Genomic DNA, 24,837 nt, shown 5'->3' on the forward strand with positions numbered 1-24,837 from the left:
TTTAATACAACATACTTAGACTATTTCTAATAAGTTCAAATAATACTCACTCCAAATTTCTCACAAAATCATATTTAAAATTTAATAAGATTTGCATTGAAGAAGAAGAAGAAATTTTAGGTTTTCGTGTCTGTTTTTGCATTTTTATAGATGTGATAGATATGTATAAACTTGAGGAAAAAAGGAGATGGAAACTCAAGGATCTTTCACGCCGGAAGATTTGGAGAATAAAAAAGGAAAAATAATTCGGATATGAGTTTATCTATATTTAGCTACACATTTGCAAACTTATAATTGGGCTAAAATACTGCAAGGTCACCTTATGGAGTGATCTATTGCGTAATTCTTCCCATTTTTTATTATTTTGATTTTGATTTTGATTTGCACGACAATCATATCTGTTTTTCAAAGTAGTACTTAGTAGTTTGACATGATTAATAAGCAATGGAGACAATAAACTATTTCTGATAAATCTTTTTCTTTCCTTTTCGTTTCTTCTGTGAGCACGTGATTTTTTGCCTCATACGAATTACTCTAAAATAATTCCCAGAATTAGGTCTTTTCTTTAATTATGTGTTATTTTAGGAATTAATGTGTGATTTTCCTGATTTTTTGCATATTTTGAGTGTATATTTAATTTATACATAAAAAATACAAAAATATAGCATCGACATGTGGAATTTGATTTTACATTTTTTTGGTTATTTTAGTAAATTGTTGTTTTACAAAAATGAAAAAAACAAATCACAAAAAATAACGTATTCTGCATTTTAGTGTTTAATGTCAAAATTTTGTGATTTGGTATTTAATTATTTGTGATAATTATTATTTAGAGTTAATTAGTATTTTTTAAGTTAATTTGGATTTTATAATTTAATTTAGGATTTTAGTTTTAATTTTTTGAAAAAAGGAAGAAAAGAAAAGAGAAAGAATTAATAAAAGATAAGAAAATCGGAATTGGGCCAAGTTTTAATTTAATTCTTCAAGCCCAAGTGAAATTCTCCCATACCCATCCAAAACCCGTAACCCGTTTTCCCCAGATCCGACCCGGATCCATCTCTTAAATTAACTTAGAATACACTAAAGAGAGGAGCAGCCGCAATAGACCCATCACCCCACCCCCTCGGCTTCGTCTCCTTCAAGACCCACCCCTCCCTGAAAAGACACAGTAGAACACTGCTCCAAGACCACATTTTCTTCACAAGAACAGTCACGCATATACTTACGGGAGAGACAGAAAATCGGGACAAAGGGAGAGGAGAAAAGTTCTAAAGGGACTTCCATTGAGGTTTGGTTCTGAGTTCGTTCGTCGATAGGAGATTTCCGTTGCCAAGTCGAGTTTCGCCAATTGGTTCGCGGTCTCAGCTGCATTCTGTTGCTTTATTGTTGATTTCCTTCAACTTTTCTCCATTGTATTCATTTGGGGAGCATTCGAGCTAATTGAAAGTTCATTTGAGTAAGTGTTTTAGGATACGCTTAGAGTGTTTCAACATGGTAGGATTATATGCTCCTCGTTGATTTCCATCTGGTTTTGAGTGTGATTTTTTGTATCATGGACATATATATACTTGGGTCTTAAGTGGAATACGCTAATTTTTTTCTGTTAAGTATGAGCATGAAGCGGGTTTAATTGTTCTCTCTATGTGATTTTCAGTCCACGGTTTAATTTGGTCAACTTAAGGTTGATGGATTGTTCTTATTATTGCCAAGATCAGTTTAATCTTCAAAGATTTAATTTCATGTTTAGTGTAGTTAAATATACATTTATATATGTTGCTTTAGGATCTTCATGTTAGGATATCATGAGATTAGTGCTCTTTGTCAAAGTTCAGATGCCCATTTTCCCTTTGCTGCTTGATAGCTCCATCCTGATAATTGCTTGGGTTGGTTTTCTTGTTTGATCAATTGGTAGTACTGGTTAGCTTTCTTAGAATGTATATTTGGCTTAATAAGTACGTTTTCAAAAATTGGCAAGTGTTGAAGGAGGAGAAAAGTTACTGAATTCTTATTATTTTCCATTTTGGTTGTACCCTGGGGCTATATAACATGGTCCAAATTTCCTCCTTGGTTTGAAGCCTGATCATGCTTAATTCCATTTCCGATTCGTTGGCGTTGATCTGTTATGCTTTCTTCATTTTACTAGTAGTATTAAAATTTTGGACAAATTATATTGCGTTTGAGTTTTTAATTGGTTACTAGCTACTGCTGATTTCTGTAAGCTCTTGTTGAAAAATTCTTTGCAAGCTTGTAATCACATTGAAGGTTGTCGATTAAGCATATACTAGAATAACTTCTGGTTCTGAGTGTAATTTTGGTTTCAAATTTGCATTTTGTTGAGAAGCTGAGTGTAGAGGGTGTTGAACTAAGTTTAGGAGATTTAGTTATCTAAAAGGATTCAAATTCCAACTGTGGTTAAAAGTAATCAGAAAGTTTTTAAAGATAGCCTAAGAATTGTTTAATAAAAGGGATTATCTACCTAACCAACTAAAGAAGCTTCTAGTAGTGGTAGGGTTTAGATTTCACTATTGAAAAATTTAATTCAATAAGGTTTGAGTGGAATCAACTTTTAAAATGATGAAAGGCCATTTTGTGAATGAAAGGGCATTCTCCATTGCCTATTTAAGGAGTTCATAGATAGAGAAAAAAAGACGAAGATAGAAACACAAGAGAGAGTCAAAATAGACACCAGAGAGAACAATATAGAAAGTAAAGAGTCCAAAGAGGGAAAGAAAAAAAAAGAGAGCTGAAAACAAGTTCTAAAATTCAAGAAATGAGATTCCATATCTGAGAATCATAAGCCAAGAAAAATAGAAAGAAAATTGGAATTTCCGATGAAGATTTGAAGAGAAATAATTTGAAAAATTCGATTTTTTTCTTTCTGGGCTTCGAAAAGTTGCTCTTGAGCTGTGGAATAGCTATATCGTCGCTGTTGTTGCTGCAACCGTACTGAGCTCTGTTTGGTTTCGATTTCGCCTTTATTTGGCCAACCTGTTGGTGATTTCACTGTTCAGCTAGGTCAGTTCTTAAATTCCTTGTATTATGTTTTCGTTGAATGATTGACAATCGGGCGAATTCCAATTAACTATTTCATATATGCCAAAGTTAAGAATTCTGTTACTTTAATGTGCCATGAATGTATATTTTTAATTTGATTGGAACGTTTAAATGACTCAAAAATGAGATGTTTTATGTGAATTACTCATTTCATGCTCTCAATTAGGACATTGTTGTTAGTTGTGAGTTTTTGATTGGTTGGATTTGTAACGTCAAAGCTAAGAGATATGCTCTAGGAGTAGTTCATATGCTGCTGGTAAGTTATTGTATGCAAATTTGACATTAACTGACTCTCAACGATTTCAAACATCATTTCTATCCTAGTTCAGTAAGGTAGTTCGTCACTGGCGGATGGATTTTGAATTGAGTTTCATCCGTAGGAACAGCTTCGCATTTTAGTCTTGAAAATATTCTGTCAGGTTCAAAGCGATCCATAGTTGCGGAAAATTAGCTCCAAGACAGATGCATTACTGCTGAAAAACAGCCGTGAAAACTCCATTTTTCCGCCACGGAATCCAATTCTTAAAGCTACCTTAAATCACTCCAAAATCTAGCCATAACAAGCAGTAAAACGCAGCAAAACCCGCTGCAAGGCTGCCGAAAAACAAATCCAAAGCAGGCCCAAATCTGCGCCCCAGAAATGCTGAAAGCAGATCGCCAAAATACCCCCAAAATAGCCCAGTAACGACCTAAAATACAACCCTTCTTCTTGGTGAAAATTAGCTACAAAACAGCCCCCAAACTACTCAATAACGAGCTCATATCCACTCCAAAAATGCAGCAACACCAGCTGCGAAGATCAGTTGCAAATCAGTCCAAATACTACATTAAATTCCACCCCAAAATAGCAGCAAAAACAGCTACAACACAGCCCCCCCAAGACCACCCGTTAACCACCTATTGTGGCCATTTAATACCACCAATAACTTGACTCAATCCAAGTTCTTAATCTTTTAAGTTTTGGTTTGTTCTAGGTTTTGGTTCAAGGTCGTTGTTAAGTTTGTGGTTGACCGATTCTGTTCCATTAGAAGTTCCGTGTTTCGCCTTTTGATTGGAGAAAAATCAAAACTACCCGAATTCCTTGTATCGTTGCATCACCAGAAGTTCTTGCATCTAAATAAATTTCCAGCAATCAATGTCCACCTCTTACGGCTTATTTTTTCATATTCTCTCATTCTTGTTATTTAAGAAATGCTTGATTAGTCTATTTCGTGGCCTTGGAGTGTTTTGTTAGTCAAATTTCTTCATAATAGTTTCTTGAATTGGTGTTTTATATTTTTACTCCATGACAATGAAATACTCCATGAATATATGAAGAAAGTACGGTAAAAAGGTTTGTAGTACAAGCTTGTTCAATATAGTAAATAGAAAGGATCAGTTTTTCTGTCATCATGTTACCTTCTTTGCTAATCATATTCTGAAATTACGCTTGTTAATTTGATTTGATTTGGACACTACATAAGTTAAAAGGGTTGATGACAAAGTTATTTTAGTTGATTTGTTTGAACTTACAACAATCCTAAACTTAGGAAATAATTAATTCATGAAAATCGTAGCTTGTTTTAGGCACGCTATATCAAAAATTACCTTCCTAAACTCAGGTGTGCATTTATGTGGCCCAAATTCAAATCTCAACAACGTTAGATAAAATATGTCGCTGATCGCGGGTGCACTTTATGCAACATGATTACGGGTTCCATAATTAAGACCAATGTATGCATTCGCGCAACGTTGGGCAAAACAATCTTAATCTTAATAAAATATCGTGGTTGCGTACATGTTCGCATGACATAATTATGATTCTAAAAATAAAATCAGAGTATGCGTTCGCGCACCTTTGGCCAAAATTTCTTAATAATAATAAAACATTATTAATTGTGGACACGTTCGCGTGACATGATTCTTGACGCGCCAAAAATGGGTACACGTACGCGTGACCCATTTAAGGATAATTTTCTTAATTTAAAATGCGGTAAAAGGTAAATTCACATAGGTTCTAAAATCAGTAATTAAAAAATTTAGTCAAGCCAAGTATAATCAAAGCGACCGTGCTAGAACCACGGAAGTCGGGAGTGCCTAACACCTTCTCCTAGGTTAACAAAATTCCTTACTCGGATTTCTGGTTCGCGGACTGTTAAATAGAGTCAATCCTTTTCCTCGATTCGGAATTTGAACCGGTGACTTGGGACACCATAAATTATTCCAAGTGGCGACTCTGAATTTTAAATAAATAAATCTCGTTTCGATTGTCACTTTAAATTGGAAAAAACTCCCTTACACCCTTTACGGGGTGTAGAGTAAAAAAGGAGGTGTGACAGCTCTAGCGACTCCACTGGGGAACAAACCCAGAATCTCTGGTTCAGGGTTCCAGAATTTAAGCTTAGAATAATTGTTATATTTGGCTTTATTTTTATATAGTTTTATTCACATGTTTATGCTTAATATGCGAAATTTTGCTTTTTACCGCTTTGATATTATCTGAACTGTATATATAAACTGTTACGAAACCCTTCTTCTTTCTGAGTCTTCTGAATTTATGGTGCACACGTGCGCGTGGCCCACCTTTCTGTTAGAAGTCATACCAAATAGAGCGAAGTTGGGCCAAGTAACTGGGCCGGGTAGACTTTCGTGCTCCAGGTATGTTGCCCCAACTTCGGCTCAAGCTGTCCGCTTGGGTAAGCCAGGTCCAAAACAGTATACCCCAGGTTTTACACTTAGAATAACTCAGCTTCATGCCGGAGCCCTAGTAAGAACGTTTGTTTGCATCATGTGCATTTGACTTCGGAGACTCAACACAGGGGTTGGGTCTGTCTAGGACAGGTGTACCCGAAATAAAAAGACCATCCTGATGCATCTTATTTGCTACTTGTGCATTCATTTATTTCGGATTTGCATATTGACCAGCTTATAGGAAAAAGTTAGAAAAGGAAAATCAATGTGAGAACCGAGAAAGAAAATTGGTTGTTTTCGAAAAAAAAAGCAATTTCCAAAATATTTTGAAATTCTGTCGAAATTTTAAAAAAAAAGGAAATGTTGTGTTTCTTTTAAAAATAGTTTTATTATTACGAACTACGTAAGTTTGATTCTCGCCGGATGTGAGACACGTAGGCAACCCACATCGGGCCCAACTAATTTAATTAAAAAAATAAAAAAAATAAAATAATTAGATAATAAATAAATAAAAAATGTGGGTACAAAAATATCGTTTTGTTATAAGTAAGGCTATACCATTCTTGTCCAAAATATGCAGAATGTCCCCAAAAGGGCGCTGGAAGGCTGTTTTTACAAGAACAACCGCCTTTGGTCGTTTTGTTTTTTCAAATAAAAATAAAAATAAAAATTTGTCGGCTAGTAAACACAGCCTTTAAATCTTCTTCATCGAAGTGTTTTTTTTATATACGAATTTTTTTAGAAATATTAATGATTTTTTCAAAATGAGTCTTGATTTTGGGTTTTTAAAATCTAAATCACTCACAGGTACAAAATGAGCACCATCCAAAACCCACCGTTCACAGATGTAGATGAGTTTCTATTTCGGCTTCAGATGTGGTGGCATGAGTTAGGAGGAGATGGTCAGAAATGAGTCATTAAGTATTTGGGAGCTCTCACAGATATTATGAAAGTTAAACCACACGATGATTTGATTACGGCGCTAGTGACTTTTTGGGACCCTGTTCATAATGTCTTTCGCTTCTCTGATTTCGAGCTTACTACCACATTAGAAGAAATAGCTGGATATTTCGGTTTTGACAGAGATTTGAGAAACCAGAATCTTATATTCCCAAAGGCTCCCTCAGTACACCGATTCTTTGGTCTTCTAAATATCAGTAATCAAATCAGAAAAAGCAACGTTGTCAAAGGGTGTTGTTCCTTCAACTTCCTATATTCAAGGTTCGGAAGGCCGGATGGATTTGAAATTCATGAAAAGGGCCTCACTAACAAACAAAACAAGGACACCTGGCAGATTCACCGTTGCTTCGCTTTCATGGTGGCTTTTCTGGGAATCATGGTCTTCCCAAACAAAGAGCGGACGATTGATATTCGCATAGCCAGAGTCGTACAAGTCCTCACTACCAAAGAACATCACACTCTTGCCCCGATCATTCTCTCAGACATTTATCGGGCGTTGACTTTGTGTAAATCCGGTGCAAAATTCTTCGAAGGTTGCAATATTTTGTTGCAAATATGGTTGACTGAACATCTTTGACATCACCCCAAGTTCATACAGTATGGTCCAAGCAAGGACAATTTCATCAAGAGTTATGAAGAAAGAATAAAAGATTATAAATCTCCAGAAGGGGTGGAAGCCTGGATATCCCACTTAAGATCTTTAATGGCAAGTCAAATTGAGTGGACTTTAGGATGGCTCCCGGTAAGAGAGGTGATACACATGTCAACCTTGAAGAGTTATTTGTTGCTGTTAGGTTTAAGAAGCGTCCAACCGTATGCACCACAGAGAGTTTTAGGACAACTAGGAAGATACCAAGTAGTGCCTGATGATGAAGATTTGAGTGTGCAAGTGATCGAACTACACCCCGAAGCTACTCTCCCTGAGGCTTTAATCCAGCAGATTTGGAATGGTTATCGATACTTGAAAGATGATACCCAAGTTCCAAATCCTGCAAAAGGTGAGATAAATCCGGGTTATGCTAGGTGGTTTGAGAAAAGATCTCGTGTGGATGATGCACCAGAACCTGATCCTAGAAGGCCCGTAAAAAGACCGCATGTTCAAGCCTTTGATGACAAAATCCAAGAATGGTTGGCTTGGGGTGAAAAGGAGAAGGGGTACAAAGCAACTATTCGTGCCTTAGAAGAAAGCCTGAGGAACCTCAATTTGGAGAGAGACTTACAAGCACAAGAAGCAGAAGGTGAAAAGAAGAGTCTGATTAGCCAGAACAAAACTCTCCGCGCTCAGTTTCAACAGATGAAGAAAGCCTCTGAAGCGCCAGTGAGAAGTTGGAAAGATCAGAAAATCATTGCCAGTCTGATGGAAAAAATGCAAGATTATGACTCCATCTTGACAAAAACTGAAAAGGCGTTAGACAAAGCTAATGAGAAAATCATACAGTTAAATGAGGAGGCCAAATCTAGTAAGGAACGCCAAGCATTGAGATGTGAAGAAGAAATGGTTCAATTCAAGAGAGAGAAGGACCATTGGATACATTCAGAAGCTCAACTCCATGCACAGTTAGAAGAAATGAGAAGGTACAATAGAGAACATCAACACGCAGATATTGATAGGGAAAGAGCACAGGCAAGACTCGATCAGGCCAGACTTCGAGCTCAATTGGAGTCAGCTTTAGATCGCGAATACCACATAAGAGATATAGCCACCACTCGCCAACAGCGATTGAAAAACCAAGACCAAAATCTCCAAGATTTCAGAGCACAAATCCATGATTTGGCTGTTTACACCTCTCAAAGTTATGTAAACTGCCAAGGGATGAATTATGGAAGGTTTCTAAAGCATGCACCTACTTTTGCCCGTCATCTTGCGATGGAGTTAGAAAGAATGTACCGTACACTAGGAGGTCAGCCGGGTTAAGCCCCACCGTGAGCAGATGTTCCAGTAATCAAAAGCAAAAGATTGTGGAGTGAAGCGTGGTCATAGTTGTTGGAACTTCTTGTATAATAGTCATGTTTGAGTCCGTGTCGAGTCTTTTAAACCATTTTCTTAAAATGTTGTCCAAATGTAATGTCATTTCTGTCTTTGTATTGTTTCGTTTGTCAGAAATAAATGAAATTATTAATAATTGTTTCTACCAGAACTACGCTCGGTCTGATTCATGCAGGGTCATGATACGTAGGCAATCTTTATAAGATTCGACCACAACCAAAAGAAAAGAATAAAATGAAAAGGGGAGGGAAATAAAAGATAGGCGACAATAAAAGGTAAAGGTCAGGAAAAGCTGGGATGACACAAGCAACCGAGCAAATACATGATAGAAAATGGTTAATCGCCTAGGTGCATTGCATCCCAACGTGTAATTGCATATGTGTTAAACTCTCAAAACTAACAAGTTTGTTGTTTTGCTAGAGAATTCAAGCAGTTAGTTTATCTAGAGTATACTGGCACATTATCATTACCAAACCAGATCAAAAGGACCAATACCAGAAATCATGTCTATCCCGGATGTCGACACAAGTGTTGAGGTAGAGGAGTTGGACGTTAGTAAAATGAGAGAGGAGATGATCAAACTTAAGCAACAGATGGCCGAGATGTATCAGACCTGGTCTAAAGGACAATCACCCCCAGCTTACCCTGCTAACCCTGCTTCCACCCCACTAACGGCTCAAACTCAGGATCATCCTGCCACCGATCTATCACCGAGCTTTCCCATTTACCAGCACTACCGAGGCACCACTTCTCATACACCACAATCTACACCCCCTAAACCAATTCCATACCCTCATCCACCAGTAACTCTTATCTTCGTAGCACCTCCACCAGCTACACTCCACAAATCTCCTAGCGAGCCTATGTTCCAGGCCCAAGACAACCAATACTACTCCTCGGAACCCACTTTCAAAGCTCCAGAAACCCATTCCTATACTCCTTACTTTGACCTCCCGATAGAAGCGGATAAACCAGTCAAAAATACCGAACATGAGGAGATGTTTAGGAAAGTTAAAAGCTTAGAACAATCATTCAGAGACATGCGGGGGTTAGGAGGGCAAGTCAGCGTGGCCTACAAGGACCTATGTCTGTTCCCATATGTGCAATTACCGGCAGGTTTCAAGATGCCCAAGTTCGATCTATACAACGGGCACGGTGATCCAGTAGCCCACTTGAGGGGTTTTTGCAGCAAGATGAGGGGAGCTGGAGGAAAAGACGAATTGTTAATGGCTTACTTCAGTCAGAGTTTGAGTGGATCAGCATTGGAATGGTATACCCGCCAAGACCATGGGAGATGGTACACATGGGATGATCTGGCGCAAGCCTTTGCTTGTCACTTCCAATACAATCTTGAGATCATTCCAGATTGACTGTCCTTGACTAAACTTGAGAAGAAGCACAATGAAAGCTTCAGAGAATATAGTTTCCGATGAAGGGAGCAAGCAGCAAGAGTAGATCCCCTAATGAAGGAAAGTGAGATGGTAGATTACTTCCTACAGGCTTTGGAACCTACTTACTATGGACATTTGGTCTCAGCTGTGGGAAAGTCATTCAACGAAGTAGTAAAGATGGGGGGCATGGTAGAAGAAGGCCTCAAGTCGAATAAAATCATGAGCTATTCGGCTATCAAAGCGACTACTCAGGCTATTCAGGGCAGCATAGGAGGGATTGGAAAGAAGAAAAGAGAGGAAGCGGCAATGGTTGATTCAGGAACTTGGTCCGGCTCCAGAGGTTCACCTTACCACTACAATCAACCTCGACCCCACCAACAAACTTATCACCACAATCCACCCCAACACTACTATCCCCCACCAGAACCTCATTTTTCCGTCCACCATGCACAAGCATACAACCAACCTCCTGCCCACACTCAATGGCGTGCTCCTGTCCTACCAAATACTTATCCACATTCACGAGCCTACCAAAACACTCCCGGACCAAGTTTCAGGCCGAGTCAAGCACTCAAGGGTGAAAGGTTGCAGAAAAAGAAAACATTTACTCCGTTGGGAGAATCCTACACTAGTTTGTTCCACAGGCTAAAACAGCTAGATATGCCGATACAGTCCAAACTGCCAAATCCTCCTCCAAAGAATCTTGACTATACTATTAGCTGTGAGTATTATTCTGGTACCCCGGGTCATGATACAGAAAAGTGCTGGCACTTGAAAAGTGCGATACAGGAGTTGATTGATATCAACAGAATTGAAGTTCAAGCTCCTGAAGCACCCAATATTAACAGGAATCCGATGCCAGCCCATCAGGAGGCAAATATGATCGAAATAGTGCATGCGGAGGGGGAACCGAAGAAGCCATCACAGACCGTCATGATGATTCAGTCCAGTGGAGTCAGGACAAACGAACAATCAGTAGATGAGAAGTTGGTGCTCAAGCAGATCAAAAAGAGTGTTGAGCTATCTATGGCAGTAGCGAAGGGGTCTTTAAGCAAAGTTGCGACGAAACAGGAAGGGGTAAAGGTGATTGTACCAGGAGCGGCCAGCAAATCCATCATAATCGTGGAAGGAGCCCGCGCAGATTGGGTTATTATCAAGCCAGTAATCCAATTACCAATAATCAACAGCAAGGCTATTCCATGGAATTACGAGCGGGTAACGATGATGTACAAAGGGAAGGAAGTCAAAGAAGAAATCTGTGAAGTACAGGGTTTGACTCGCTCGGGAAGGTGTTTCACTCCCGAGGAGTTAAGAAGAGCTAAAAATAATCCAGCACTAATAAAGAAAGCCGTAACTGGAGAAGAAGCAGAAGAATTCTTGAGGAAGATGAAGCTGCATGACTACTCTATCGTGGAACAATTAAGAAAGACGCCCGCTCAAATTTCCCTATTGTCATTATTGATCCATTCGGACGAGCACCGTCAAGCTTTAATGAAGATCTTGAATGAGGCGCACGTTCCCGATAAGATCTCCGTGAATCACTTGGAAAAAATAGCCAACAAAATCTTCGAAGCAAACAGAGTCACATTTTCTGATGATGAATTGCCTGTAGAAGGTATTGAGCACAACAAAGCTCTTTACCTCACATTAAAATGTGAAAACTCTATGGTGACCCGGGTATTGGTTGACAACGGGTCAAGCGCAAACATCTGTCCTCTCTCCACCCTAAGCAAGTTGAAAATAGAAGATGAGAGGATCCATAAGAACAGTATTTGCGTGCGGGGATTTGACGACGGAGGTAAAGATTCGGTTGGGGACATAGTGCTGGAGCTGACAATAGGGCCAGTCGAGTTCACAATGGAGTTTCAGGTACTGGATATAGCTGTTTCATGTAACTTACTATTGGGTCGTCCATGGATCCACGCTGCTAAAGCAGTCCCATCAACATTACACCAGGTAGTCAAATTTGAATGGGATAGACAAGAAATAGTTGTGCATGGGGAAGACAGCTTATGTGGTCGCAGCAATGCCATTGTACCAGTCATTGAAGTGGAAGATGAACAGGGACCGTGGGTCTACCAGGTTTCTAACACGATGTTGGTAGAGAATGTTCCGGAGGGGACATACATCCCAAATCCAAAGATAACCGTCACATCAGTCATGGTAGCCTATGAGATGTTGAAAAATGGTTTTGTACTCGGTAAAGGTTTGGGCTTTTCTTTGCAAGGCATCATACAACCGGTGTCTCTTCCCGAAAACTTGGAAACATTTGGTTTGGGATTCAAGCCCACTGCCGCAGACATAAGAAAGGCCAGAAAGCTAAAACAGAAGGCCTGGGTCCTTCCAAAGCCAGTCCCACGTCTTTCCAAATCATTTGTCAAGTCCGGTACCAGAAGTCGCCCGGTAACAACAATTCCCAGTTCTATGATTAATCCTGACGAGGAGTTAATTGAGAGATTTAAAAAATTGTTTGATGGTGTGAACATGGTGGAAAGCGGTGAAGGTCCTAGCAACGCAGAAATTCAATTCGTTGGGCCAGAAACAAAGCTTAATAATTGGAAAGCCACTCCTCTCCCCATTCGAAGGGAGTCTTGGTAGTTTATTTTGATTTTCCTTCAGTTTGTCTGGATCATTCCAGGGTTGTAATCCAGATTTTTATCTTCCATTCTGTTTGAAGTGTGCAAACCTTGTTACATTCAATGAAATGCAGTTTCCCTTTCTTTATCATTCCTGATAGTTTTTCTTTTGTTTTTCTTTTCTTTTCTGTACAGTTCTTTTTACGTCGGCTCTAGTGATATGTCATGCATAAGGAATCCTCAGCCTAGTCTTAAAAATCAATCTGATTCCAAAATAATAGTTCGAGAAGTAGATTGTGATTACGAATCAGAATACGATGAAGATGAGGCATTCGAAGAGATTAGTAAGGATTTAATTCACTTCGAAGAAAAACCCAAACCCAACCTGAATGATACAAAAGCCGTCAATTTAGGAGACACAGATAATATCCGAGAGACTAAAATAAGTGTCCACCTCGAGCCAAAGATCCGGGAAGAGTTAATCAAAGCACTCATCGAATTCAAAGATGTTTTTGCATGGTCATATGACGACATGCCGGGCTTGAGCATTGATTTAGTGGTCCACAAATTGCCCACCGATCCAGTATTTCCTACCGTCAAGCAAAAATTGAGGAAATTCAAAACTGATATGAGTGTGAAGATTAAAGAAGAAATCACCAAGCAGTTAGATGCAAAGGTCATTCGGGTCACTCGATATCCTGTTTGGTTGGCTAATGTCGTACTTGTGCCAAAGAAGGACGGAAAGATCAGAGTATGCGTCGATTACCACAATCTCAACAAAGCTAGTCCGAAAGACAACTTCCCACTACCCAATATCCATATTTTGATCGATAATTGTGCCAAGCATGAGATAGGATCTTTTGTGGATTGCTACGCTGGGTTTCATCAGATTCTAATGGATGAAGAAGATGCAGAAAAGACGACATTCATCACGCCGTGGGGAACTTATTGCTAACGGGTAATGCCATTTGGTTTGAAGAACGTCGGGGCAACTTACATGAGAGCAATGACTACAATATTTCATGATATTATATATAAGGAGATTGAGGTATACGTGGATGATGTGATCATAAAATCAAAGCATCAGGCCAACCACGTTGGGGATTTGAGGAAATTCTTCTTGAGACTTCGCAGGTACAACCTCAAGCTTAACCCTGCCAAGTGCGCATTTGGTGTTCCATCCGGAAAGCTGTTGGGATTCATAGTCAGCTGGCGAGGCATCGAGTTGGACCCATCAAAGATCAAAGCCATCCCAGAATTTCCACCTCCGAGGAACAAAACTGAAGTGATGAGTCTGTTAGGGAGGTTGAACTGCATCAGCAGGTTTATTGCTCAGCTCACGACAACTTGTGAGCCTATTTTCAAATTGCTAAAGAAGAATGCTGGACTGATGAGTGTCAAGAAGCATTTGATAAGATAAAAGGATACTTGTCAAACCCACCCGTGCTGGTTCCACTAGAACCAGGAAGACCTTTGATTCTTTATTTAACAGTCTTAGAAAATTCATTTGGCTGTGTACTGGGGCAGCATGACATCACCGGCAGAAAGGAATAGGCCATCTACTATCTTAGCAAGAAGTTCATGGCTTATGAGGTTAAGTACACTCATCTGGAAAGGACATGTTGCGCCCTAACTTGGGTGGCTCAGAAATTGAAACATTATTTGTCATCCTACACTACTTACCTCATTTCGCGCTTGGATCCGTTGAAGTATATCTTTCAAAAGCCTATGACGACATGAAGACTTGCGAAGTGGAAAATCTTGCTCACAGAGTTTGACATCATCTATGTGACTCGAACTGCGATGAAAGCCCAAGCATTGGCCAATCATTTGGCCGAAAACCCCGTCGATGAAGATTACGAGCCATTGAGAACTTATTTTCCCGATGAAGAAGTGATGCATATCGATGAACTGGAGCAAATTGAAAAACCAGGCTGGAAACTCTTCTTTGATGGTGCTGCTAACATGAAAGGAGTAGGGATAGGAGCCGTGCTTATTTCTGAAACAGGGCATCACTATCCTGTTATAGCTCAACTTCGTTTCTATTGTACCAACAATATGTCTGAGTACGAAGCATGCATTTTGGGTTTAAGTCTAGCTGCAGACATGTATGTCCAGGAAGTCTTGGTCTTGGGAAACTCGGATCTTCTGGTACACCAAATTCAAGGAGAATGGGAAACACGATATTTGAAGCTCATACCGTACTGACAATGTTTACATGATCTTTGTCAATGGTTCGATCAGTAAAGTTCAGGCATATTCCCAGGGTCCATAATGAGGTCGCCGATGCTTTGGCTACCCTGGCATCAATGTTGCACCATCCAGACAAAGCTTATGTCAATCTACTGCATATTTAAGTCCGAGATCAGCACGCTTACTGTAACATGATTGAAGAAGAACTTGATGGTGAACCATGGTTCCACGATATCAAGGAATACATCAGAATGGGGATATATCCAGTGCAAGCCACAGGGGATCAAAAGAGAACAATTAGACGGTTGGCAAATGGATTCTTCTTAAGTGGAGGAGTTTTGTATAAGAGAACACCAGACTTTGGATTCTTAAGATGCATAGATGCTAGACAAGCTACGATTGTCATGTCCGAAGTACATTCGGGAGTCTACGGACCACATATGAGCAGATATGTGTTGGCAAAGAAAATTCTCCGAGCAGGCTATTATTGGATTACCATGGAGCGAGATTGTATCAATTTTGTGCTTAAATGTCATCAGTGCCAGATACACGGAGATTTGATTCATTCTCCACCATCGGAATTGCACACAATGTCGGCATCATGGCCCTTCGTCGCTTGGGGCATGGATGTCGTTGGACCAATTGAGCCAGCAGCATCCAACGGGCACAGGTTCATTTTGGTAGCCATTGATTATTTCACCAAGTGGGTTGAGGCCAAAACATTCAAATCGGTGACCAAGAAAGCAATGGTCGATTTTGTTCACTCAAATATCATCTGTCGATTCGGAATCCCAAAGGTGATCATCACAGATAATGGTGCTAATCTTAACAATAACTTAATGGAAGAGGTATGTCAACAGTTTAAGATTACACATCACAATTCTACCCCATATCGGCCCAAGTCGAATGGAGCAGTCGAGGTAGCCAACAAAAATATAAAGAAGATACTTCGGAAAATGGTAGAAGGTTCGAGGCAATGGCACGAAAAATTACCATTTGTGTTGTTGGGATATCGCACTACTATTCGCACTTTGGTAGGTGCAACTCCTTATTTGTTGGTATATGGAACTGAAGCAGTGATACCTGCGGAAGTTGAGATCCCGTCCCTTTGAATTATTGCTGAGGCTGAAATTGATGATAATGAGTGGGTCAAAACCCGTTTCGAGCAGTTGAATTTGATTGATGAAAAATGATTGGCAGTAGTGTGTCATGGCCAGTTATATCAAAAAAGAATGGCAAGAGCATACAACAAAAGGGTGCGTCCCTAAAAGTTTGAAGTGGGTCAGCAAGTACTGAAACGTATTCTTCCACATCAGGTTGAAGCAAAAGGCAAGTTCACCCCGAATTGGCAAGGGCCGTTCATTGTGACCAGAGTATTGTCCAATGGTGCTTTATGTTTAACAGATATTGAAGGAAAATGCATAGACATGGCTATCAATTCTGATGCAGTAAAGATATATTATGCATGATTTTCTTTGGTATAATTGTTGATTGTTTGTATTTGGCATTGTTTCGAAGATTGAAATGACGAAGGCAATTTGTTTTGCTATCTAAACACTTTACCCTTTGTTTCCCCTTTTGAGCCGTATTTGTTTCTTTCATACCTCTCTTTTGGAATCAATAACAAAAGGAAAGGGAAAAGAAAGAAAAAGAGAAAAGAGAAAAGAGAAAAGAAAATAAGTGAAAAGAGAAAGTATAACAACAAGGAAATTAGTGTGAACTACGTTTGACCTAATTTCTATTAAGGATACGTAGGCAGCCTCACTGCTCGGTCATAGTAAAATAAAATATCAAAAGATCCCCAAGCAAGAGACTGGGGCAGAAATTGTACTTGTAATAAGAAATGTGATTCCAAGAGTTGTAATTTTAAACCCATATCAAATTGTTTTGAGCCTTTGATACCCTTTCTTTCTAACCTCATCCAAAAGCCCACATTACGGTCCAAAGAAAGACCTTTCAATCAATCTTCGAGAAATGCCGAGTCGAGCAAATAGAGGTGATTCATATCAAAATAACGCTCTGGTCCAAACAGGAAAAGTAATAAAAATGAGAGAGTCTTATCGGTGAAAACCTTCGCGGGCACCATAAGGCGACAAGGAATTGAGGAACAAACAAATGAGAGAGGTTTGTCGGTGAAAACCCTTAAAGGCACTGCAAGTCGAACAAGGTCCGTAATTTGGCGGAAAGTAAAATTGGGTTGTGAAAATCTTGGAGAACAAAGTAAAACAATTGGAAAAGAGATTGGTTAAATAGACTGGGCTGATTAATTCAAAATGCATACCATGATTATTGGTGCCAGTGACTCCACTCAGATAAGTTCTTTTTTTTTCCTATCTCCAACAGTCATCCAAATTTGGATTTTCTTCTTTATTCTTAATTTCTCAAAATCGTCGCATTTCATTGCTGTTAAATTTTACTCCTCTAAAGTTCTTCCAAGGTTAGCTTTGTTCCAACAAATAGGAAGGAATGTCAAAGTATACTACCAAGATTCAAAATTGCAAAAAGCAAAATACGGCTAGGACATGCTGGAGATAATATGATGAAAAATGAGACATAGGGTGTAAGCAAAAGTGGAACCGTTGGAATGGTTCAGTAATGTCATGGGATATATACGAGTTCAAACAGAAGGGTCAGAAGTGAAAACAACAGTTGGGGATCCTGCAGTTAAGGATCAATCACGGGGTCAAAACAATCCTTTCGGCTGGTTCAAGGCAGTTTGTTGAAGCAAAGCATGGCAAAGAGAAAACCCTCCCCAACAAGAATGCCACAACTAACCACCACATTTTAAACTGACAAGATTTTCTTGATTTGAAATAGGGGCAAAGATGGCATTTGTTTCAGGAAGCACCCTGTGAGGGAAGCAAGTACCATGCAGGTTTGATCGTATAAATTCTCAGGACCCTCCTGAAAAATGGGACTTAGTTTAAAATTTAAAACAAGCATGAGTAGCAAGATCTAGTATAAATGTACCCCCAAAAGAATATAAGTTGGCTTCAAAGTTTTTATTGCTAGGATAAGATTTAATTTGAAGTTTTCAGGACCCTCCTGGAAAATGGGACCTAGGTTAAACCCTAAAACAATCATAAGTAGTAAATATAGGACAAATATGCACCAAAAGGAATATAAGTTGATTTCAAAGTTCACATAAGAGTTGTCAAGACCCTCCTGGATAATGAAACATGGTTTAAAACTGGCTTAGATAACAAGATTTAACAGAAGTCATGCCTTCAAAAGATATAGCTTAGATTTAAAATTGTCGTTTAGTTAAGAGTTGTCAGGACCCTCCTGAATAAATGGGACCTAGCTTTCAAATTCATATTAATATTTGGTAATATGCTTCAGTTTAACACTCACAGATGTGCCCAGCTACCAAACTGGGGCAGAAAACTTTCTTTTGTTTTGTCTATTTTTGTTGCAATCAGGCGTCCACCTGGAGAACAAGGAACAACAGTTGAAGTATCAACAATCAGGCGTCCACCTGGAGAACAAGGAACAACAGTTAAAGTATCAGTAATCAGGCGTCCACTTGGAGAACAAGGAACAACAATTCAAGTATCAGCAATCAGGCGCCAACCTGGAGAATAAGGGAGTACAATTCAAGTTTCCACTTTCAAGTTCTTACTGATATTTGGTAACATGATTATATATGCCCATCTACCAAACTGGGGCAGAAATTTTTCTTTGCTTTTGTCTATTTTGTTGAAATCAGGAGCCCACCTGGAGAACAAGGGAATACATTTCGAGTCGCAACAATCAGGAGCCCACCTGGAGAACCAGGGAATGCAATTCAAATTTCAAATAATCAGGAGCCCGCCTGGAGAACAGAGGAAAGGAAACAATAGTCAAAGGAAGACATTTAAAGGGTCAGCAATCAGGTGCTCGCCTAGAGAAGAAGGGAAGACATTTCAAAGAATACCATTCAAGTCAGCCACAAAGGAACTTCTAAGGAAAATACAAGTCAACGAGGCAACATCGGTCACAAGATCAAGTTTGAAAATAAATCTTTGCAAAGAATAAATTATAGCTTAGTCTAGCTTCTTCATTTTTGTCATGGTGTAATAAGGAGGACATTAGGCAGTATCAGCAGCAACAACAGCAGTAACAGTAAAACCAGCTTTATGGTAGTCCCAGCTACCGAAACTTCCCGAACTACATTGACCTGATTTCTTTATAGCCAAGGATATGTAGGAAACCTTTGAAGCAAAGGTTCGGTCAAATCTTTCAAAAAATGCTTCCCACGGAGTGTTCAAACAGGCAAAAATCGCTCGTATCGGCTCACTTTATCTTTGCACGAAAACCCTTCGTGTTTCCGGACAAAGAGGGGCAGCTGTGAGCACGTGATATTTTGCCTCATACGAATTACTCCAAAATAATTCCCAGAATTAGGTCTTTTCTTTAATTATGTGTTATTTTAGGAATTAATGTGTGATTTTCCTAATTGTTTGCATATTTTGAGTGTATATTTAATTTATACATAAAAAATACAAAAATATAGCATCGACACGTGGAATTTGATTTTACATTTTTTTTGGTTATTTTAGTAAATTGTTGTTTTACAAAAATGAAAAAAACAAATCACAAAAAATAACGTATTCTACATTTTAGTGTTTAATGTCAAAATTTTGTTATTTGGCATTTAATTATTTGTGATAATTATTATTTAGAGTTAATTAGTATTTTTTAAGTTAATTTGGATTTTATAATTTAATTTAGGATTTAAGTTTTAATTTTTTGAAAAAAAGGAAGAAAAGAAAAGAGAAAGAATTAATAAAAGATAAGAAAATCGGAATTGGGCCAAGTTTTAATTTAATTCTTCAAGCCCAAGTCAAATTCTCCCATACCCATCCAAAACCCGAAACCCGTTTTCCCCAGATCCGACCCGGATCCATCTCTTAAATTAACCTAGAATACACTAAAGAGAGGACCAGCCGCAATAGATCCATCACCCCACCCCCTCGGCTTCGTCTCCTTCAAGACCCACCCCTCCCTGAAAAGAACCAGTAGAACACTGCTCCAAGACCACATTTTCTTCACAAGAATAGTCACGCATATACTCACGGGAGAGACAGAAAATCGGGACAAAGGGAGAGGAGAAAAGTTCTAAAGGGACTTCGATTGAGGTTTGGTTCTGAGTTCGTTCGTCGATAGGAGATTTCCGTTGCCAAGTCGAGTTTCGCCAATTGGTTCGCGGTCTCAGCTGCATTCTGTTGCTTTATTGTTGATTTCCTTCAACTTTTCTCCATTGTATTCATTTGGGGAGCATTCGAGCTAATTGAAAGTCCATTTGAGTAAGTGTTTTAGGATACGCTTAGAGTGTTTCAACATGGTAGGATTATATGCTCCTCGTTGATTTCCATCTGGTTTTGAGTGTGATTTTTTGTATCATGGACAAATATATACTTGGGTCTTAAGTGGAATATGCTAATTTTTTTCTGTTAAGTATGAGCATGAAGCGGGTTTAATTGTTCTCTCTATGTGATTTTCAGTCTACGGTTTAATTTGGTCAACTTAAGGTTGATGGATTGTTCTTATTATTGCCAAGATCAGTTTAATCTTCAAATATTTAATTTCATGTTTAGTGTAGTTAAATATACATTTATATATGTTGCTTTAGGATCTTCATGTTAGGATATCACGAGATTAGTGATCTTTGTCAAAGTTCAGATGCCCATTTTTCCTTTGCTGCTTGATAGCTCCATCCTGATAATTGCTTAAGTTGGTTTTCTTGTTTAATCAATTGGTAGTACTAGTTAGCTTTCTTGGAATGTATATTTGGCTTAATAAGTACGTTTTCAAAAATTGGCAAGTGTTGAAGGAGGAGAAAAGTTACTGAATTCTTATTATTTTCCATTTTGGTTGTACCCTGGGGCTACATAACATGGTCCAAATTTCCTCCTTGGTTTGAAGCCTGATCATGCTTAATTCCATTTCTGATTCATTGGTGTTGATCTGTTATGCTTTCTTCATTTTACTAGTAGTATCAAAATTTTGGGCAAAGTATACTGAGTTTGAGTTTTTAATTGGTTGCTAGCTACTGCTGATTTCTGTAAGCTCTTGTTGAAAAATTCTTTGCAAGCTTGTAATCACATTGAAGGTTGTCGATTAAGCATAGACTAGAATAACTTCTGGTTCTGAGTGTAATTTTGGTTTCAAGTTTGCATTTTGTTGAGAAGCTGAGCGTGGAGGGTGTTGAACTAAGTTTAGGAGATTTAGTTGTCTAAAAGGATTCAAATTCCAACTGTGGTTGAAAGTAATCAGAAAGTCTTTAAAGATAGCCTAAGAATTGTTTAATAAAAGGGATTATCTACCTAACCAACTAAAGAAGCTTCTAGTAGTGGTAAGGTTTAGATTTCACTATTGAAAAATTTAATTCAATAAGGTTTGAGTGGAATCAACTTTTAAAATGTTAAAAGGCCATTTTGTGAATGAAAGGGCATTCTCCATTGCCTATTTAAGGAGTTCATAGATAGAGAAAAAAAGACGAAGATAGAAACACAAGAGTGAGTCAAAAGAGACACTAGAGAGAACAATATAGAAAGGAAAGAGTCCAAAGAGGGAAAGAAAAAAAAATAGAGCTGAAAACAAGTTCTAAAATCAAGAAATGAGATTCCATATCTGAGAATCATAAGCCAAGAAAAATAGAAAGAAAATTGGAATTTCCGATGAAGATTTGAAGAGAAATAATTTGAAAAATTCGATTTCTTTCTTTCTGGGCTTCGAAAAGTTGCTCTTGAGCTGTGGAATAGCTGTATCGTCGATGTTGTTGTTGCAACCGTACTGAGCTCTGTTTGGTTTCGATTTTGCCTTTATTTGGCCAACCTGTTGGTGATTTCATTGTTCAGCTAGGTCAGTTCTTAAATTCCTTGTATTATGTTTTCGTTGAATGATTGACAATCGGGCGAATTCCAATTAACTATTTCATATATGCCAAAGTTAAGAATTCTGTTACTTTAATGTGCCATGAATGTATATTTTTAATTTGATTGGAACGTTTAAATGACTCAAAAATGAGATGTTTTATGTGAATTACTCATTTCATGCTCTCAATTAGGACATTGTTGTTAGTTGTGAGTTTTTGATTGGTTGGATTTGTAACGTCAAAGTTAAGAGATATGCTCTAGGAGTAGTTCATATGCTGCTGGTAAGTTATTGTATGCAAATTTGACATTAACTGACTCTCAACGATTTCAAACATCATTTCTATCCTAGTTCAGTTAGGAAGTCCGTCACTGGCGGATGGATTTTGAATTGAGTTTCGTCCGTAGGAACAGCTTCGCATTTTAGTCTTGAAAATATTCTGTCAGGTTCAAAGCGATCCATAGTTGCTGCAAATTAGCTCCAAGACAGATGCGTTACTGCTGAAAATCAGCCGTGAAAACTCTATTTTTCTGACACAGAATCCAATTCTTAAAGCTACCTTAAATCACTCCAAAATCTAGCCATAACAAGCAGTAAAACGCAGCAAAACCTGCTGCAAGGCTGCCGAAAAATAGCTCCAAAGCAGGCCCAAATCAGCGCCCCAGAAATGCTGAAAGCAGATCGCCAAAATACCCCCAAAATAGCCCAGTAACGACCTAAAATACAACCCTGCTTCTTGGTGGAAATTAGCTACAAAACAGCCCCCAAACTACTCAATAACGAGCTCATATCCACTCCAAAAATGCAGCAACACCAGCTGCGAAGATCAGTTGCAAATCAGTCCAAATACTACATCAAATTCCACCCCAAAATAGCAGCAAAAACAGCTACAACATAGCCCCCCAATACCACCCATTAACCACCTATTGTGGCCATTTAATACCACCAATAACTTGACTCAATCCAAGTTCTTAATCTTTTAAGTTTTGGTTTGTTCTAGTTTTTGGTTCAAGGTCGTTGTTAAGTTTGTGGTTGACCGATTCTGTTCTATTAGAAGTTCCGTGTTTCGCCTTTTGTTTGGAGAAAAATCAAAACTACCCGAATTCCTTGTATCATTGCATCACCAGAAGTTCTTGCATCTAAATAAATTTTCAGCAATCAATGTCCACCTCTTACGGCTCATTTTTTCATATTCTCTCATTCTTGTTATTTAAGAAATGCTTGATTAGTCTATTTCATGGCATTGGAGTGTTTTGTTAGTCAGATTTCTTCATAATAGTTTCTTGAATTGGTGTTTTATATTTTACTCCATGACAATGAAATACTCCATGAATATATGAAGAAAGTAATTCAAAAAGGTTTGTAGTACAAGCTTGTTCAATATAGTAAATAGAAAGGATCAGTTTTTCTGTCATCATGTTACCTTCTTTGCTGATCATATTCTGAAATTACGCTTGTTAATTTGATTTGGACACTACATAAGTTAAAAGAGTTGATGACAAAGTTATTTTAGTTGATTTTTTTGAACTAACAACAATCCTAAACTTAGGAAATAACTAATTCATGAAAATCGTAGCTTGTTTTAGGCACGCTTTATCAAAAATTACCTTCCTAAACTCGGGTGTGCATTTATGTGGCCCAAATTCAAATCTCAACAACGTTAGATAAAATATGTCGCGGATCGCGGTGCACTTTATGCGACATGATTACGGGTTCCAGAATTAAGACCAACGTATGCGTTCGCGCAACGTTGGGCAAAACATTCTTAATCTTAATAAAATATCGTGGTTGCGTACATGTTCGCATGACATAATTACGATTCTAAAAATAAAATCAAAGTATGCGTTCGCGCAACTTTGGCCAAAATTTCTTAATAATAATAAAACATTATTAATTGTGGACACGTTCGCGTGACATGATTCTTGACGCGCCAAAAATGGGTACACATACGGGTGACCCATTTAAGGATAATTTTCTTAATTTAAAATGCGGTAAAAGGTAAATTCACATAGGTTCTAAAATCAGTAATTAAACAATTTAGTCAAGCCAAGTATAATCAAAGCGACCGTGCTAGAACCACGGAACTCGGGAGTGCCTAACACCTTCTCCCGGGTTAACAGAATTTCTTACTCGGATTTCTGGTTCGCGGACTGTTAAACAGAGTCAATCCTTTTCCTCGATTCGGGATTTGAACCGGTGAGTTGGGACACCATAAATTATTCCAAGTGGCGACTCTGAATTTTAAATAAATATATCCCGTTTCGATTGTCACTTTAAATTGGAAAAAACTCTCTTACACCCTTTACGGGGTGTAGAGTAAAAAAGGAGGTGTGACATCTTTTACTTAATTTTTATAAATAATCTACCTAGATTTTCAATTCCAGAATAGTGAAAGCATATATCTAACTATTTCCGATCTCCCAAATTTACTAACACATGGAAACACTCCAAAATGATAGTCGACTTTTACATTTTATAGAATATATGTATTTTGATTTCTTAAATAATTTCAAAACAAAATTTCTAATACACAAAATGTTCATCAAAACACTATGAAATTTACTAACACTAGTATCAATCTTTAATAAATAATTTTCTCACTAACTAAACATCGAACAAAAAGTTCAGAAAAAATTGACTAACTTTCCAAGACATTTTGGGGAGAATGACTTCCGTGACATTGTATTTCTTATTTTGAAACATTTTCTTTGTTACAGTACATGATTTAGATTAGGGATAGCCAGACAGGCATCACGCGGCGAAGGTGTCTTCCTATCGGTCAGATTTCATTCTAAGATCCATCTTTGAAGTTTGAACGTCAAAAGCCAGTATTAGATATATTGTGGGCACACACTATACAATTAATAATGTAACTTGGTTTTCCTTGACCAAGTCCATAGTGCTAAAATAGGAAACACGTATCCATTGATAGTATAAATGAGTTTTTAGACAATCAGCGCAATTATAAAAGATAACTCGTTTTATTTTTTTCAAATTACTAATTGAACATTATTAACAATTATCTTTAGTAGAGTACATTTTAATGATTTGGTAATGTATAAATTAAGACCAACAAGAAAAGCTGGACCCCTAAATGGACCAGACTTATAATCTAATGGTATGGTATTGGTGGAAGTTTCTAGGGCAT

General features: G+C 38.2%; 1 protein-coding gene across 1 annotated transcript; it reads left to right on the plus strand.

Moving 5' to 3' along the window:
* The first annotated feature begins 1,102 nt into the window (after positions 1-1,102).
* LOC142181590 (uncharacterized) lies at positions 1,103-18,447 on the plus strand. The gene is made up of 2 exons (XM_075254610.1): positions 1,103-3,015; positions 6,532-18,447. Exon 2 carries the CDS (start codon positions 10,135-10,137, stop codon positions 12,658-12,660), a length of 2,526 nt encoding a protein of 841 aa, XP_075110711.1. The 5' UTR covers positions 1,103-3,015; positions 6,532-10,134; the 3' UTR covers positions 12,661-18,447.
* The last annotated feature ends 6,390 nt before the right edge of the window (positions 18,448-24,837 follow it).

The sequence above is a fragment of the Nicotiana tabacum genome, chromosome 6 (genome assembly GCF_000715075.1).
Source record: "Nicotiana tabacum cultivar K326 chromosome 6, ASM71507v2, whole genome shotgun sequence".
Classification (NCBI taxonomy): domain Eukaryota; kingdom Viridiplantae; phylum Streptophyta; class Magnoliopsida; order Solanales; family Solanaceae; genus Nicotiana; species Nicotiana tabacum.